This window comes from Battus philenor, unplaced genomic scaffold (assembly GCF_028537555.1).
Source record: "Battus philenor isolate CCGP_79_NKW_IND1 unplaced genomic scaffold, ilBatPhil1.0.hap1 SCAF_10, whole genome shotgun sequence".
Classification (NCBI taxonomy): domain Eukaryota; kingdom Metazoa; phylum Arthropoda; class Insecta; order Lepidoptera; family Papilionidae; genus Battus; species Battus philenor.
This window is the reverse complement of record NW_027181662.1, coordinates 8359160-8378202: the sequence shown is the minus strand read 5'-3', so window position 1 is coordinate 8378202 and position 19043 is coordinate 8359160. Positions and strand designations below refer to the sequence as shown.

Sequence of the window (19043 nt, the reverse complement as noted above, 5' to 3'; positions counted from 1 at the left end):
ACCTGCCATAATCTAATAAAAAAAAACAACAAATAAAAAGTATTTTGTATTTCAGTGATCATTTTATTAAACGATTTAATGTCTATAATAAACGACTATTGGTTAAAAATATGTTCTATTAAGTTTCGTTGTGAGATTATAGTAAATAGTCAATTTTATTTTTATAGTAATTCTTTATGATATTCGATGTATTTTTATTTTACACCCTAATATATATCTTTTTATTTTGTACTGTGGTTTGTATTAAACGTTGTCATTTTTATTATTTACCTCCCAATATTTTCACCTATTTTGCGACTAACAAAACATTTCGTGGTTATTTTTTATGTTGATTGATAAATAATGTATAAACGTAGTTATAAGATGTTTGTTTTAAAACGGCCTTGTTAAATTGTATTGTCTAATTTAGGTGAGTCCTCAGGTATCTTGAAAAAGTAATTGAAGTACAAACCGAAGGTGAAACAGTTGCCTAAGTTTGTGTTATGATGCGGTCATCGTTCACGTAAGTGCGCACTTGTAAGGCAACGTAAACCACGGCCGAACATTGTTAAAATAACATATTGTTGTTTGTTTACAATTGCTAATTTTTTATATGTGTTTTACTTGATGTTGCAATTTTTTTTCATTAAGTGTTATTTCTTAGTATGGAACGGCATAATAGTCATTCATGGAACCGATTATAATTATTATTATTAATTATATTTGATATGGTTGTGTTTTTAAAAAAGTAACAATAAAAACAGTACGTATTAAACGAAGGTTCTCACAATCTCTACAGACATTAATTCTACGGTAACATCTCGATTTCGCATTTTCGTCACGGGACGATAACTCGGAATAATAATATACGAGTACAAAATATGCAACTGTACTTAATTATTACTTGAATCAATGTAGTGAATAAATACAACTTGTTCAGGTCGGGTCCATAGATAAAAGTTAAAGTGCGATTACGCGCGTTACATATTTGTGCTCGCCTCTCGGGAAAAAAATGTAGATTACTATTATAATGCTTTGCTATTACTTACTTAACTTATAGAATACAGCTCATAATGTAAAAGTTATGTTTAATATAATCGTGTAGTTTGTTCGAAGCTGTTACACAATTTTACTTATTTGATTTTATTATAAATAAGACGAAATACGTAAACATGCATTCAAAAAGTTCGTAATGAATAAGCAAATTATGACGTTCATAAGCAAATTTGTACTAAGTGTTCATTTAATAAGTAAATTTATTGTACAACGCATTATTTATTTGCTATGGAACTTAATAGAACAACTACCATACAATACCGCAGGTTACGTAAGTGACATATTGCGTAAACAAGGCAATTGTAATGCCGGCTGTGTTTAACAGGTACTGTTTTATTTTGGACTCCTATCTCGATGTAAATCTTTATTATGACGGGGACTGTTACTATTTATGTGCGACATTTTAATTATTACCGCTATGTTATAGACGTTGAAGTTTGAAGGGTGAAATTTGGGTAACTTTCAACAGGAAACATTTTTGTGTTTAGACTTATTAACTATAAACAAACAATATGAAATAAATTAACTTTTTATATTAAATGTATATGTTTCGCAAATCAAATTAAAAATTGTTTATGTCTCTACATATTTATTATATTATGCAAATCTAATAATATTGCAATTACAAAAAAAAAAACAACATATTTCATCGCAAGGTTGATTTTGGACCGTAGACAAAAAACAGATTCTCTAAAGAATGTATATAAGTTCTTGTCTCTCATATCTCGGTATATTTAAACATGTTACATATTTCAGGACGTAATGATAACGTAATCACATTTATATTGTCCGGACGATTAAGTAACAATTAGAAGCAAGTCACGGTCGTTATCAAAATGCAATATTTTCCTGTAAATAGAGACGGTCAAACGATAAATTAAAGTCACGAATCCTTCTCTGAAATATCACGACTTGTTCTAAAGTACAATAGGTTGCGTTGTTATTCCATTAAGGTCCGTGTAAGGGTGAAAGTACATCTCATGATTGACCATTGTGTACGCGACGCAGGATACAAGCAAGACGGTTCTGGAGCGAGATTTCACTGTCCGCGCCAACATCTCGACACACTGATTACCGTGCGAACGCTCTGCGCAGACTGTTTGCTCGTAATTCAATTCAGACGCATTTGAATCGAGGACCCCGTGGAGAGAAATCCAATAGAAGTGGTCTTATCGGATCGGATATCGCGCGCTATTTGTGTCTCGTTACGTGATTTTATGTACTAGACCTTTAACAATGACACGAACCATTTCCGATTTATAGAAAACGATTTGCGGTACTTTCACGAAAGCTCTCGGAATCGAATAGCGTTTCGAAAGCGCTATCGTGTCTGCATTGGTTATTCATGGAACATTATCATTGTTATTCCAGTAAAACTTCCCTTCGCGTAATGGTTCTGGCTGGTGTAATAAGCAGAGGCCATTAAATAAATCATGACTATTATTCGCCAATAAAGAGCATTTAGCAATTAGCTTTCAACTCTTCATTGTACGATTTGTTGACGATATTTAAATTAATTAAACTGAGACTAACGACTACTCGATACAATAAAAATATTGTAATTGCAATCCAGTTTTTTTATTGCATGTATATTAAATAAAAGCGTGAATTAAAATTAAACCATTTACATATAATGGTAAAATTTCATTGATACGTCACTATTATTATATATTTATACATTAATAAACTGATACAAGGCTTGCAATGATCTACACACATTTCAATAAACTATTAAAAACCTGTCGTATTTTATATAAACGTTCGTACAAGTCGTATTTTTTGTAATATGTAGGAAACTATAAGTATAAAATTATGATTGTAAACAAGAGACATTGCACGATATCTCTAAAACTATAAGGCTCACAAACTTGAATTTTGTTAGGAATATTTGTCTCAAGAAATCCGACCTGCGAGAGCAGCTAAGGAAACGTTCATTAAAGAAAATGCATATTATTTTTTTTTAAATAATGGCTCTTATAGGTATAAAACTTGGCCAGAATATATTTTTGGTATGTAAAAAGTTGCCAAGAATAGATTTTAGGAAATTACGACCATAAAAGTCAAAAAAATGCGGGTCACTCGAAGCAGAAGGAAGACAGTTTTTGTAATTTATAAAATTAGCGTAGGTCATATTATGTTTATAAAAAATCTTAAAATGGACACAGTGACCATTATAATTTTTGTTCGGAATATAAGAAATGACACATTTTTTTTTCTGATTAGGTGAATCTGTATCGGAACGGGCGGACAGCGAGGCGCGTGTGGTGGCGGAACAGCGTTGCATCGAAGTACGCATCGCACGCGCCGCCGGCGGACTCGGCCTGAGCATCGCAGGCGGTCGTGGTTCCACACCGTACATCGGCGATGATGATGGTATCTTCATATCACGCGTCACGCCCAACGGACCCGCTTACATGGCTGGACTCAGGGTAATTTATTTATAATATTACCCACATAGAATATTTTATAGTGTCGTCACTTGTGTACGTCACGGAAAGAATGTCAGACGAGCCACATTTGAAAGGGAATACAATCAAATTCCCTTATATTGGCATCCTTTATCTTGAAGCTATAATGGTTTCAAAAGCGCCTGGATCTGAGCATACAACACCCAGACGTGTTTCTTTCATAGTCTTATCTACAACACCTTTATTTAATACAGTAAGAATTACGCCAATATTGGCCGGGCAAGTGTTGCGTTTCTCCTAGAGATATGCAGATTATTATTATATTGATAAAAAAAATAACAATCAAAAACCAAACCGAATTAAAATAAATTTACTTCATGTAACAACGCTCAACACAGCTGTCAATGAAGTGATTCTCTTGAATATTAACAGGCACATCTCCCGCTACACACTTGCATATCTCTGATCGACACTTAACTGAAAATGCATATCTTATTACATCGATTAGTTAAAACGAGGTGTGGGCTCCTTCAACTTAGTCGTTTTTAAAAGTCCTGCTGCGGTGCTGAAGCAAACAAAACGACAGTATTGAGTCTTTGTCACGTACGCTCGAGGATTGGTCGATAACGTCCGGACAGCTAGATAGTCACGCTCTTTATAAAATACAAGACCACCAGATGTGTGTCATAAAATGCCTAAATTGAAAGAACCCTAAGGATTCGTTTACCTGCATCTGTCGTTGGCATGGTGCAAATGTGTTCTCTTGTGCTCAAGTTGATTATTCCTGTTTACTCCAAGAATAGGCGTGTCATTAAAATGTTTTATTTTTTTAAGTTTTACTCACGACTAGACTTTTTATTACGTATTAAAACGATGATAATTACGATGACAAATTGTTCTATTAATGGTTATTGTTTATTAGGTGGGCGACAAAGTTCTATCAGTGAATGGCACAGCTGTGGTCGATGTTGACCATTATTATGCTGTGGAAGTATTGAAGGCGAGCGGACCCGTTCTAACGCTCGTAGTAACGCGGGACTCTCCTAACTCTACCAGGTAAGATTTTTAGGATACGCGACACAAATCTTAAACTTAGTCTCTTACCAATATGTACAAAATCTTAATTCCAATCATCACGTAGTCTTCAGGAATCAGATATTTCAATATACGTGTCCTAAGATGTGTTGGTTTACTGTTTGTCTTTTATTATTAATATGATATTGAAAGTATAAAAAAACCTTTAAAAATTTTTTTTCTTATTTGTTAAACGCGGTGTTTAATATATACGAGTAAGTCGAAACAAACTTTTATCTGGTGCGTGTGACCTAATATTGGGCAGGCTCGAATGGTTTTTTTACTGAAAACTGTTAGTCCTTTCATGGACGCTTGGTTTTTTTTATTTTAATTTATATAATGCCATTTATTGTACACACATACATAAATTTTTAGTATGACAACAACGCAGACAGACAGGCATAGTTTAGAGTCAGTAGAAGAACGATAGGTCGTTGACGTATACATTGTCCAAAATATGACCTAATAAGTATACAATATATATGAAACAGATAAATTCATAAATTTATTGTGTCAGCTGATAGACGCCCACTTCAAGGAATAGGAGCAACCCAAAGATTGATACGCATTCAGCAATTTCCGGCGTTGTTGACTATGTCGGCAGCCTGCATAGTGGGGACCTACTCACGCTTCCTTAGTCTACCGGCTCGAAATCCTTTCGGCTGACGGTGGCAAGAGCGTTCAGCTCCTCCAATTATCACTTTAGACGAGCAATTCATCGAGTTACGTTGGTGATCTTGGTTCACTTACGTATTTTCTTATTTCTGATAGAATCTTGCAGCGAAGTTCTGAGCTTAGCTCTCTGTAGGTTCCTGGGTGACTATGCATTAGATCTTTTAATCATCATTGGCAACACACACTGATCAAAGACCTTCGTCTTCAGATATTTCAGTATTTTGCTTCTTTTAATAATTGTGATTTATGCTTAATGTGCATTTCAGAACACATAGCCGAGCGCCTAGTGGTGCGAGCCACCATTCCGTCTCCAGTACAACCGATACCGTATCTACATTAGAAAACGGACAGGTGTCTCTTTAAACCTTTTTTTCTTTATTAAGTAGTAAGCGTTGGTTTTGCTACAAATAACTCATGAAAGGCCCAAATTTAATGAATTTACACAAAGCCTTTATCATTTAGATACTTTTTATTGTTACGTTGGAATTACTTATAAAAATACACAGAGCGTATTCGTAATTTGTCAATAAATAAACATTTATTATCTAAAACTTGCTAAACATAAAGATGTTATTGTATTTTCGTAACAATTATTGAAAAAAAAAACTAAATGAGTTAAATATTCATATTAAAATAATTAACTTAATTGTTGCGCTTACTAATAGAAAAAAAATCTTTATAATTACCAGGTCCCCACCGGTCGAGGTATTACGGCGAAGCCTCTTATTATCGGCAATCAGTATGCGCAAGAGTTTGAGCCAGAACAAAAAGATCCTGTACCGATTATTCAAACTACGGTCATATCACCATCACCGGTCTTCAGTCCTTCACCAACAAGTCAGGTGACAAATACGTACCAGCGATTGCAAGCCTCGCCTCCACCGCCGCAAACGCAACCTTATGTACCACCAGGTAAGGAAATGTTTACATTTCCGATTTTTCGTCATAGCAGTATGTTAGATCAGAGGTTCCCAAAAGAGAAACTGTAGCGACTCCAAACGTTAGGCGTTATCTTAATTAATAAATGTTTTATTAAGCCTACTACAATGGTATTTTTAACTATTCTGTAAAAGGGAGCAATGTTTTTTTTATTCTTATAAAAGGAGCAGTAGCAGTCTCTAAAAGGTTAAGAAAGTATGCCTTAGTTGTTCGTCAAAATTGTTTTAGAATATTTTAAAAAACTTAGTATTTAATGGTTTGTAAATTTAAAAGTTAACACACAATTTTTTTAACAAAACTGTATGTAAATTCCGCTATGACCTAATATCCACATCAATATTCTTTAATCATATATATAAATATATGTGTGTAACTTTTTTATATACATAAGTAATAAAACTACTTCTTTTGTAAACGTGTTCTAAATCATTGATAAATGTAATAATCTTAAGAGAAATCGTGCTTAAACTTTAAAAAAGTAAAAAATTACAGTATACCAGCAAAAGGTGCTCGTGCACACGACCCTGATACGCGACGGCGCTGGTCTCGGATTCAGCATTGCGGGCGGCAAGGGCTCGCCGCCGTACAGGGACGACAGTGACGCTATCTATATCTCGCGCATCTCACCACAGGGAGCCGCCGCCAAGGACGGCAAAATGCTGGTCGGCGATAAAGTTATTTCAGTAAGTACTGGCGACAGTATCACGTTCTTAACGAACTAAAGGTTAAAATAATGAACAAAATAATTCTATTCTTATCTTCTAAATCATAATCGCAAATAAAAACACATAACGTGATGTGTAATTCTGTCATTACGATTTATGGGTACAAGTCAGTATATTCCTCATTTTTATTTCTCGTCTGGAGTGACAGTGTGCAGGGTTTATTGCTCGTGCAACTGATGGTCACTGGGGCAGAAAGGTTTTCAAGTGGCCAGCCGGTAAACGTGGCGCGAATAGGGCCCCATACAAGATAGACCGACGACATGGTTAATTTCGCGGGCAGTTGCTGGATGCAGGCAGTTCAAGACCGGTTATCGTGGCTACCTTTTGTGGGAAGGGGAGGGAGGCTATGCTTTTCAGAGGGCATCTATCGGCTGAATAGAACAAAAAGAAAAAACTCCTTACATTCAAAAACTAAGAGTATAATTCTAAACATACAATATTAAAAAGAGCAATGAACGAAGTCCTTATTGGTATCAAAACATGGTATTTCCACTCATCAAGGTTTATAATGTACGTGTGAGTCTAGAACAGTGCTTCCTAACATTTTTAGTTACATTATCCCTTTAAAACCCTTTTATTTAATAGTACCTTTCATACTTGCTCTTAAAATGTGTCTCGTTGTTTTCAATCTATCGGTTCTCTATTACTAATATAATTTTATCGTACCCCAACCTATTTTAGAGTACTTACATAATTCACGTTCGCTGGTCTACTTCACTATTCTACATCATATTTAAAATGAGCGTATGAATATTGTCTTGTGCGTTTAGGGTGATTGTTATGATAATACCACAAAAGTATTTGTATACTTATATTAAACGGCTTTAAGAAATAACTACAATTTCAAGTAGGTAATATTATTTATTTACCATTTTCAGATAAATGGAGTAGACATGGAAAACGCGCGCCACGAAGCGGCTGTTGCTCTACTTACGGGACACGAGCGGTTCGTTAGACTTGTTCTGCAGAGAACAATCTCTTCCGAACAGGGTAATGAATTAATTTAAAAAAAACCCGAATAACAACAAATCCTTTCTATTTTTTTAGAACAATCTTTAGTCTAAACTTGTGTTTTGATATATTTACGTTACTAATTAATTATTTATGTACTATACAGTTGAAACATTCTCACGAAAATCAATATCGGAAGAAGCGAGGGAACACAAAACGAGCCTTACAAACCTCAACGTTCTGCCAGCCAAGCCTGCGAATCACGTAGCAGCGCCGCTTGTAGGAAATCACACAGCGACTAAACCTACGAACATCACTGCAAAGCCTCTGCCGACAACTGCGCCGCACGAAGCTTCGCATGAGTCACAAGCGGCGCCACAAGTAGCCACGCAAGCTCCCACCAGTGCGCCAACACAAACTACTCCAACGTTTGCGACCGCAAACTCTGTCCCACCGCAACCAGCGCCGAGAAGACTTAGCCAGACACAAACCAGTGGCCAGGTAGGATAAAGTTAGGTAGTAACAACCACAAACCTATAGTTTAGGTGTTTTTAGACTCATCATACTCATTTCAGCCATAGGAAATCTACTGTTGGACACGGCCTCTCATACATATTTTAAATAAAACCTCATTAAAACGGCCTGCATCCAGCGTCTACCGATGACCACAATAAAGTTGTCCATCGTACACTTTATGGTCGGCCGTCTTACGTTGCGTTTGTCGATCTCTGGTCTTTACTTCAAAATCTTAAGTTCCCAGCGGTATATCCCCAACTTCGGTTACTTTTGTTGATTCATAAATCTCTTCATCCTTGATGCAATCTTATAAAGAAATTCCGAACCCGAGTCCTTTGCTTGCCAATGAAGCCCGAAGAGAGAAAATTTTTAGACTTGCCTTGCGGTAAGCATAGGAGCAATAGGAGATTCTAGCCATAACCTAAAAAGATGTGAAGTATGAGGTGTCATATACTTTACATTTACTTATCTGGTAGATTAATAATGAGTTCAGACTGCATAAACTTATTCCTGTTGTGCCAACTCGATGTGATAAAGTACTTTTATTATATCATACAAATATTTATTACTCTCGCAAAGAGAAAAAAACACTTTAGTGTCTTATTATTTATGATTTTGAGATAATAAATACGAAAACATCTTTGTAAAGTTAAGCTTCGTTTCGTACTTCAGTTTATTATATAAATGCCTGGAAGCCGGTTTGTATCAAAGCTATCTCGTACGCTGTAATATTTTGCAATATTCTTAAATGCTGTTGTTTCATTGATGTAAACAAGTCAGCTTAGGGTATAGATGTGTAAGAAAATAAGCTGTCTGTTGTATTTTTTTTCCTAATTTATTGCTATTATTTTATTAATTTAAAGGTTTGCGGACCTCAAAATGTAGATAATAACAAATGTATTTGGGACGTTAAAAAGATGTAATTAGCTTTCCCTCTTTGCTTTCGTAGCATTTAAGGCTACTTTCAGACGATTATTATTTACTCCAGGCGGGAAAGAAACCGACAACTAACAGTACGAGCACGCCTCTAACTCCCGGCGCCAATAAATTGCACAGCTCTAACGACGACGTATTCGACGACATACAGGTAAGCAACGCCTACAGCCATTTCTATAGTTTATCCAGGTGACGGTTTTAGACGGTTTAACACGTTCACATCCATGCTTTGTCATAGCTTCACGCCGCTATACGTACCGCATTCAGTATAAACTACATTACACTGCATTCAGGCCGTAGCATCTCTGGAGATGTCGCCGCCTCTGCATCTTGAAATATAGAGCTCATATTTCTCGATGACAAGGCCACGGTATCTATCAGCGAAGCCACACTCACCTGAATGCTGCTTTCATTATTATCGAGCTAAAATTTTCGTGTGTATTTATTATTTTAGCCGCTTTTAGTGTTAGATTAAAATCAAGTCTTTAAATATAAAACAAATATTATAATACAAAGTCTTAATCCAGATATCAATTTATACATTTAAAATGTATTTAGATGATGTAGAAGTGGTTGGAAAATAATATATGTATTTATAAATCGTAACTATATATTTCACCTTAAAATATGCTATTTTCTTGTTAGTGTTTTCGTGTTGTTTTTGGGCAGGAAATAGTTTTCCTTTTTTTATTAATAATTTTTTGTCTTCAGGGTTATGTCGATAAGAATTAATAGATTTAAGTGAACCAAAAAAATAACCTTTATCAATACATTGAATATTGTCTAAAAAATAATTAATTAATTATTTAAAATAATCATTGTTATTTCATCTTCTGTTTATTTCAAACGGTATTTATATCTGACAAAACTTTGTGTTTTACATTAAAAAAATAAACTTTACATTATATACAGCAATATAGGATAATATGCATAAAGGCTAAGTAAGTATTCGTTTGAGATGTTGATAGTCAGGGGGCGACTAAGCCTACCCCTGACAATTGAGTAAAGGTACCATTACCATCAAAATCGATAACCACATACCAAGGTGCACCCAGCACTGTCCGAATGTCCTAACAACATAGTTTCCCAACATTTTATGGACTACTCCCTTTTATAAAATCTTTTATTGTGTGTTAATATAAATTGCCATTAAACCTGGCACCGTCCTCGTGAAAATCACCTGCACATACTCTCGGGCGATACCGTCCGAAAAAATGTTCTATTTCAAAACATTGGATAAACCACAAATAAACTTTACCACTTAATAGAGTGTATGCAATCTGGGCATATAATAAAATAAAAACTATTTTGTGTTTGCCAGACAGGGTTGATACCTGAAATCGCACAACCTGGTTTCTTGAATAAAAGATTGGAGAAAGATGCATTTACATTTATGACAAAATGTTAATATGTCAAAAAAAAATACAACTGGTAGTGTTTCAACGCCTAAAGTGCGTTAAGAAAATGTTTAAAGAGATATCCTTTAACAAGTATTTTTTGGAAACAAAACAAAAAGTAGGCAATAACATAATATAATTATTATATGCAATTGAAGAATAAGAAAAATTAAGATATTACAAGTTGAGAGTAAAAATAGCGAATAACAAAGTGCAAGTCGCAAACGTAAAGTATATACCGTGAACCATAACATTGATACAATAACGGGGAATCAAACTTTATAATTTAGTTTTAATTAAGAATTAAGTTAATTAAGAATAGTGGATCAGGTAATAACGATTTTTTTGGGTTGAAATTAAATATATAAAGTTAAAATAGTGTTAACTAATTTATGACTGATTTAAGAATGGATATGAAACAAATATATTTTTACAGCATACCCTTAAAATTTATTCATGAATTATTCGTCATTCCATAGCGCTGCGGATAAACTCCAGTGAAGTCTAGTAATTTCTTCCAGTCGACTGAATGGCAAACGTTGAAGTTTGAATCTCATGAGTCACGAGATAAGTTCTAAACTGAAAGTGCGGCGTATGGTGGTCGCAGCGGCAGCGCTGGACTGCCTTACTGAGTAGCACTCCACCCCTTATTCACGAGTCATGCTTTTACATTTTTATATGGAGGGAAAAGTTTCTCTTGTTTTATATTTACATTTGACAATATTATACATGTGTCATTGTGTCCAATTACTTTTGTCCATTTTGTAGGCAGTTTTTGTAGAAGTTTTGCGAAATCTGATCAAGAAAACTGGTTTTGACAATCCTCTCTCGATATTGACCTAACACTGAGTAAAAAATTGTCATGAGGCATTTACTTCTGCGAACAGTATAGAAAGATACACTATTTGCTTATTATTAAAGATATTTTTATAAGACAAATATTGTTAGTGTAATGTTTGTAGTTGTGTGTATATATATATAAAACGAAGTCGTCTTAATTGCACCATTTATAACTTGAAAACGGCTGGACCAATCTTTGTGATTTTTTTTTTATTCATTTATTTCCGTCCGGAACAGGACAATAACTCTTAAATTCAGCAATAAAAAATTCTTATAAATGGTATACGCTCAACTGATAGCTCACGTAATTTTGTCTATAGTTTGAAATTGAAGTTGATCGTTCGATTTTTTTTGCAAGAGTATTATTTGTTAATAGATAAATTGAACTTAATAATTGTGTCAATTTCAAAATACGAAATCTCCTCCATCAATTAACGGTTAGGTGGATCGAAGTTGGTTCAGTAAGCGGGTTTAACATAAAACATTCAGTTTTGATACAACTATTAAAGTCGAGAAACAACTGTCTGAGTTTTGATTTCAAAACACTTATACAATATATAATATATATCGAATATCAAATATCGAATATCTTAGGAACTAAAAATTTTGCTAATCTTTCATTTATTTTTTTTCATTTTCTTCATATCATATTTATTATTTACATACCATTTTTGTCGTTACTATAGTAGTGATGTAGGTAAGTGTAAGGTATTTGATTTGTTTCGTTTATTATATTTTTTTCAAATTGATTATTTACTTTTTTGGTAACCAATCTTTTTTGGAGTTTTTTATATCTTTTTGATAGACCAAGAACACCCTGCTATTTATGATAAATCCATAACTAGTACTTAGTAAGTCCAAAAATGCTTATTTAATTAATAACACATTTCTACCATTTTTTTTGTTAAAATGTGGACAAACAGAGAGGAAGAAAATATTTAAATTTAGTGAATATAGTATTGGAATAGATGAAGTTTCAATAGGACAGTGTGTTTTTGATATCTGGATTTAGATAATATTTACTAAATCGTTTTTGTTAAAAATGAAGTAATGAGGTATTTAATAGTAATTCGTGTATACGCGTCACCGCAACGAACGCGGTACGTAGCGCACTGACTGATGCGATGTGAACGTGTTGACCGCGCAGCCTTCGCGGCCGATCACGAGCGAGGAGTTCCAAGCGATGATCCCGGCGCACTTTCTTGGCGGGCCGCGGGTAGAGCAGCCGGCGGGCTCGGGCCGTGGCGTGCGCGTCACGGTGCAGCGACCACCGCCGCCCAGCCTGCCGCCGCCGCCCACCGCCCCCGGTCGCGTCACAGAGACCATCACCAAGTCCACCTTCACCGAGACAACGGTCACGCGAATCACCGATAATCAGCTGGTCGCGCCACTCATCATTGAAGTAAGGATAAGCTTGTGTTGCGGTCACGTGTGGGCAGTAGGTTGTTACAACTTGTTTTTATATCGGGTACGGCTCGGATAACGGGTGTCTCAAAAGAAAGTTTGTGTAATTACCTAATGGATATGCAAGAGCTGTCATCCGATAATCTGGTTCTCGACAATACAGTCACTTTAAAGCTTTTCTCATTTAAGTAATTAGGTACTGACCTAATAGAAATGAATGCCTATATGTATCTTTTATAACCTTCACTCAAAGCTCTTCAACGTTCCCTTCAAATCAATGAAGAAATTTCTGATTATTCCTTATAATATAAAATATATAAAAATGCTGCACTCCAGTAGTAGCAATTAAGATTTTAAATAAGTTTATCAAAGCAAGTTTGTAAATATTGATAAGCTCATATCTTTCTCTCTCTCCCTTTCTCTCCCCTTCCCCCTCCCCCTGCCCCTCTCCCACCCTCTCTCTCTCTCCATAATCTCCTCGTTTTAATAGTCGAATCTCTGTCTGTTATCTGTAATGATAATTCATAAACCCATTGAATATTTTATGGATGATGTTAAGTTTTTATGCAAAGTGCAGTGTCATAAAGTTCTGTGCACATTTAAAAAAATTGTTTGCAAACATAAACTTTCTTGGATGACGCCGTATGTAGAATATGCAAGAGCAGGCCAGAGATGCGTTCATTTCTATTAGCGCACGTAATAAAGCAATATTTACATGTTACCGTTACACAGTATACGCCTTATAAAACACATGAAACACCTCCCACTGCCCACACCTATAATCCACCGGTCTTTAATATGTTCCTGTTCAACCAAAATGCAGTAAGTATACATGTTATTGAACAAATAAATCTTACATATCTGCTGCAATATATTGAAGCCCTAATTTGATATGTCTAGAAACCACCTGAAAACATGTTTTATAAGAAAATTAACACGAGCACCAGGCTTACGATAAGATTTACATAAAAACTTTTTTTGTAGTTCCATTTTTTTTAAACGGTCTACTCGGTACATTGGAAATAAACTTTTTAATTATTAAATAATGATTTAAAAACTGTTATTATGAATAATGAAAATTTAAATCTGTGCTGTCTATCCTCGTTATTTTTAACAACTTAAAATAATATGATTCCTTAAGGCTTTTATTATTTAATTAGTCAAAGAATAAACTTAACACTAAACTATCCACAGCCATATGACAATATTTCGTGATTACCCTTTGTTTCAGATGTTTTGTTAATTTTGCCTACTGAAATTCGTCTTTCCATCTTTCTGTATATATCTCAGGTTTTCTCTTTCGTAAATGCAACCTTTCGGAAAGCGAGCTACTTTCCGATTAGGTTCATTTATTTTTTATCCAAAACATTCCTAACTTTAAAACAACGCTTATAAATGTCAATGCTTTTAATAATATCTTCTAATCAAGTGATTTATCACCTTGTAGTTTTAAAAAGCATATAATAATTTTGGTGATATCTATGTTACGTGCTTCAGTGCGTGTCACCTACGTTGCCTTTGTCACGGTTTTACTAGCTATCTTGCATTTTTACGTTTTGCACTTGGTAGTCTTTTTTGAAGAGATATAGCAAGTCCAACTGTTATTATTATATAAATTCGGTAAAATTGCAGCCAGGTGCTGATAAAAAATACTTAATTTTCATTCATCCAAAACATCTTTTTTTACTAATAAACTGCAAATATTTGAGTGCACGTTATAAGCTTTTAACATAATTAATCTAAATATATAAAATTTGATGAAATAAATGAATGTTTTGACAACAAATTGCTGTTGTCTAGCATAGGTATTTTAAATACTTAAAAGTAGACTATAAACTTTTTGAACGTGTGTTATAATTGGATGATGAAATTAATTATTTTTAAAATCCCTAATAGATTTGCAGGTTGTGCTATGTTATGTAACGTTTCAGGGATTTACGTTTTTACTTCTTAAAATTGCTAGTAAGTGGTATCTCTCAAAGTGATGACCAGTGCAAATGATTAAAATTAGTTATTATTAGGATTATAAACGAATTAAAAATTTGGTTATTTAATAACGATATTTATTATTAAGATATTTAATAAGTGGAATTTTCGTTGTTTCAGGAAGTGACATTGTTCAAAGAAGGCGGGTCGCTCGGGTTCAGTATCATTGGCGGCACAGATCACTCATGTGTACCGTTTGGAGGTAAAGAACCAGGAATTTTCATTTCACATGTAAGTAAAACTTTAATTATTATTTATATCTCTAGAAACCGAAAATTCTTGCATATTACCAATAAATATGCAACGAGAATGTAATAAGCTATTTACTCGGTTCCATTTTGGTCCTTAATGAAACACAGTATAAGTAAATGAATTACTTATTGTTTTTACTGAAACTTTACCTTCATCACCCGAGGCTAAAAATTTACTCTGTTAGAATTTGCGAGTTTACAATCGCGCCGCTTTTGTGACAGCTTATTTAAGACCGTACTATCTCTATAAAATCAAAATGGTGAATCTACCTTTTAATTACAATTAATAAGTTTGACCAAAAAAGGACAAAAAAATTTGGCATCTAATAGATTTGAAAAAATATTATGTACGATACAGTATTTCTGAACTTATAATATCCATCTATATTTATAAAAATCAATGGACATTTATGTTAACTGAGCTCATAACTCGTTTAACACTGCATTTTTTTTCTTAAGGCTTTGGGATAAACTTCGTTTTGATAAACAATTTATGTCGATTAAAACGAAAAGTATCGTGTATCCTCACTATCATGTTGTCATCCAATACACTGCAAGATATAGGCTTCTCGCAAATATTGCGACGATGACCGGTCTTCGCTGCCCGTATCCAGCGGCTTCCCGAGACCTTATCTTCAATCCACCTAGTGGGGGGCCTACCCACACCGTGTCTACCGGCTCATGGCTCACTCGAGAACTTTTCGACATCTTTTGTGTATAAGCATATAAATTAATAATTACATTCACACTTTTTTGTATGTAATAGTGATGTAATATTTTTGATACATATTTCATGTATTTTGTTGGATTTGTTCGACAGTCAAAGCCAGGTAGTGTAATAACGAATTTATTAATAATATGCCTTAATAACAACAGGTAGTGCCGGGCGGTGTGGCGGCACGATCGGGTAAACTTCGCATGGGTGACCGTCTTCTGAAAGTGAACGGCACGGAATTGGTGGGAGCAACGCACCGCGACGCAGTCCAGCTGCTATTGCAGCCAGGACCGACCCTCGCGCTCACAGTGAGACACGACCCTCTACCAGCCGGATTTCAGGTACGATGATCATTTGTTGATAAAGTATGTTAACTAATTATCAGCAACTAAAAAAAAGAAAATTAACTTGATATCAAGTTTTAACATTTTCCAATAAGTATGTATTATTAATACTTTTGTTTAAAAGTAATAGGTTATAACCATTAATCAGAATTAGTGAAAAACATAATAATAAGTTACAATTTCAGTAATATTCTTTATTATTACTAAAATTGCCCCCTTATAGTATTCAAAATGAGTGAAGAAATTAATTCTATGTCCAAAGTGTTGGAAGTTATGATGGATAAAAATGTTGAAACAGTCAATGTAAATACTCATGATCGTCAATCCACAAATCAGCAGCTAATGCTATATTTATTTTTCGATTTGCCGTTCCCGTGTATTACAGTAAGTTCAATATAAATGATTGCAGAGTAAAATCTTACATTTGATTTTTAAAAAAAATTAATGGATCATATAAATTCAGAAAATGTACATTTGAACGTTGGCCGACATTTGCATGAATATCATGTATTAAGATATACATAAAATTAACCGTAACACAATTTAATAAGTATGTAAATTGGGTATGCCGCTTGAGTAGCATTTGGCCGTACAGAAATGATATGTGCATTTGCTTTAACAGAAGGTATTTGGATGAACATAGAGAAAGTGAATCAGTCTGATGCTTACCTGTCAGTATAAATTCAAGGTACTTTGGCGCTTTGTGATCTAAGCCACGAATTGAATTTGTTTGCACGTCAAATTAATTACCATTAAGTATTGTGTGGATTCATATAAAAAGCGAACCGTTGTTTTGTTTCACACGTGCGCACGATGGCCTCTGCGACACGAATTCAGGCTCTCATTCAAGTTGAGATTATTGACGCAACTGTAAGTGTGACAGTTACCCGGCGACCTCGAACCTCTGTGTGTTTATTTTACCAATTTTATGTCTGATTACCAATCAGTACCCCGTTCCGATGTGTGCTCAGCTAACGTCAAATGCCGAATGGTTATTATGTTCTATAGGCTTTACAATATAGAATTTTGTATCGCAAACAGGCCATTTGCCTGTAATCACACTGCCTTTGGGAATTATAGCCATTCCGTGATTGCTTTTTTTCGTTTTACAAACTAAGCCAGTCCAGTGCTAGCATTCTTATAACTTAAGAAGTTAAGACATTGGTTTCTTAAGCGCATGGTGTACGCTTTGCATGATGTTGATTTTTGTATACCTAGTCCTCTCGCTTTTGTGGATTTTTATTGTGAAGGTGTTTAAAACATTTTGTTTGTAACAAATTCCTAAATATGTTTCTTACTTATCTGAATCTAAATTTTCGCAGGAACTAACTATAATCAAGCAAGAGGGAGAAAAACTTGGCATGCACATTAAAGGAGGTCTCAATGGACAACGAGGTAACCCCAACGATGCAAACGATGAAGGAGTCTTTATATCGAAAATTAACAGCGGCGGTGCGGCGAGGAGAGACGGACGTCTTAAGGTGAAACAATCTGTTGTATTCTTCTGATGATTGTAGTTTAATATTTGTTAAACAGTTCTATGGTACTTTAAACTACTAAACTCTAAATTTAGTGCAATGAATTAATAATTCTAAGTATCTAAAATAACCGACAAAGCCCAGCATATTGACAAGTTGAAGTGGCAGTGGGTAGGGTACAGGGCGCACAGAACAGATGGCCGCTGGGACCATAAGATTCTGGAGCACAGATAGGCAAGCGCAGCGTAGAATATCCTCCAATAAGACGCATAGACGGACTTCTTGACCTCGTCGGCGGGCGTTGAATACCGGCCGCATCCAACTGGCCTTATAGAAAAATTATGGGAAAAGTCTTTATTTAGTTGTGAACGTCCTTCGCCTAAAATGACGATGAAAAGCGTCTATAGTTACAGACCAATCTAAATACCACTGCCGGAGGTCCCTGCGCGCAGTCACTGCATGGAACGTTCTAATAAATCTAAGAGTTCGAAAGCTTCCTAATCGAGTGAAATAAATATAGTAACTGCCCGAGCCGAGGTTCAAGACGGTAAATTTGAGCATAATTACTATAAAAAATTTAGCCTAATAAACTTAACCGCATCCATCACAAGTCCGGAGAAGCTATATATGTCGAGGCATTATCTATGATTCCTTAGTATACTTAAGGCGAAAGATTCAAGCAAAAGGTGTGATTCGCAGGTTGGCATGAGACTGCTGGAGGTGAACGGTGCGTCGCTGCTGGGGGCGACACACGGCGAGGCGGTGAGCGCGCTGCGAGCGGCCACGCACGCGCCGTTGCACCTGATCGTCTGCCACGGGTACACTCGCCCTGAAAAGTGCACTGTGAGTGACCCGCACTTGTTCATTATTAAATCTCTCAATTTTTTTCCCACATTCAGACTAATCGACGCTAATAACACTCACTCACGAAACAGCGCTGTTCTATCGCACCAACACGTTAATACATCACCTGAAATTTTACTATCCGTCATAAAAGCTGGCAAACCAGGATACCGAAATTAATGGAAATAATACTTAATCATAGATTTTTTTAATAATAACGAAATTTAAATATAATATCCAAAATAAAAAAAACTGAATATTTTTGTTGTATAGACGATCACTCATTTCTTAAATATTCTAAAATAGATACTAATACGACGGACAACAACCGAAATTACTTTTAATGTTACCCAACCTATACACATATTTTGTGTTTTGCAAGAATGACTATTACAAAAATCCACTTCGGAAATAAATTGAATAAATTTCGGCAAGCCAAATGTCAATATTACGTACAAAGACCGTTGTATTGTTAACGATTATGCCAAAAAAGATTTATCCCAATTTTCTTTCACTCACCGCTACA

General features: G+C 35.0%; 1 protein-coding gene across 13 annotated transcripts in view; it reads left to right on the top strand.

Annotated features, from left to right (window-relative positions):
* Nucleotides 1–19043, top strand: part of LOC137922922 (protein lap4-like) — a 90109-nt gene that overhangs the window by 58242 nt on the left and 12824 nt on the right. For 12 of the 13 annotated variants that reach the window (XM_068766050.1, XM_068766057.1, XM_068766044.1 and 9 more), the window contains 13 exons: nucleotides 3259–3464; nucleotides 4366–4499; nucleotides 5459–5543; nucleotides 5882–6104; nucleotides 6624–6814; nucleotides 7735–7846; nucleotides 7974–8308; nucleotides 9312–9410; nucleotides 12644–12898; nucleotides 15007–15117; nucleotides 16014–16193; nucleotides 17519–17677; nucleotides 18374–18517. In XM_068766050.1, coding sequence (XP_068622151.1) covers nucleotides 3259–3464; nucleotides 4366–4499; nucleotides 5459–5543; nucleotides 5882–6104; nucleotides 6624–6814; nucleotides 7735–7846; nucleotides 7974–8308; nucleotides 9312–9410; nucleotides 12644–12898; nucleotides 15007–15117; nucleotides 16014–16193; nucleotides 17519–17677; nucleotides 18374–18517 — 2234 coding nt within the window. The remainder of the gene's footprint in view (nucleotides 1–3258; nucleotides 3465–4365; nucleotides 4500–5458; nucleotides 5544–5881; nucleotides 6105–6623; nucleotides 6815–7734; nucleotides 7847–7973; nucleotides 8309–9311; nucleotides 9411–12643; nucleotides 12899–15006; nucleotides 15118–16013; nucleotides 16194–17518; nucleotides 17678–18373; nucleotides 18518–19043) is intronic. The other variant, XM_068766078.1, reaches the window with a different exon arrangement.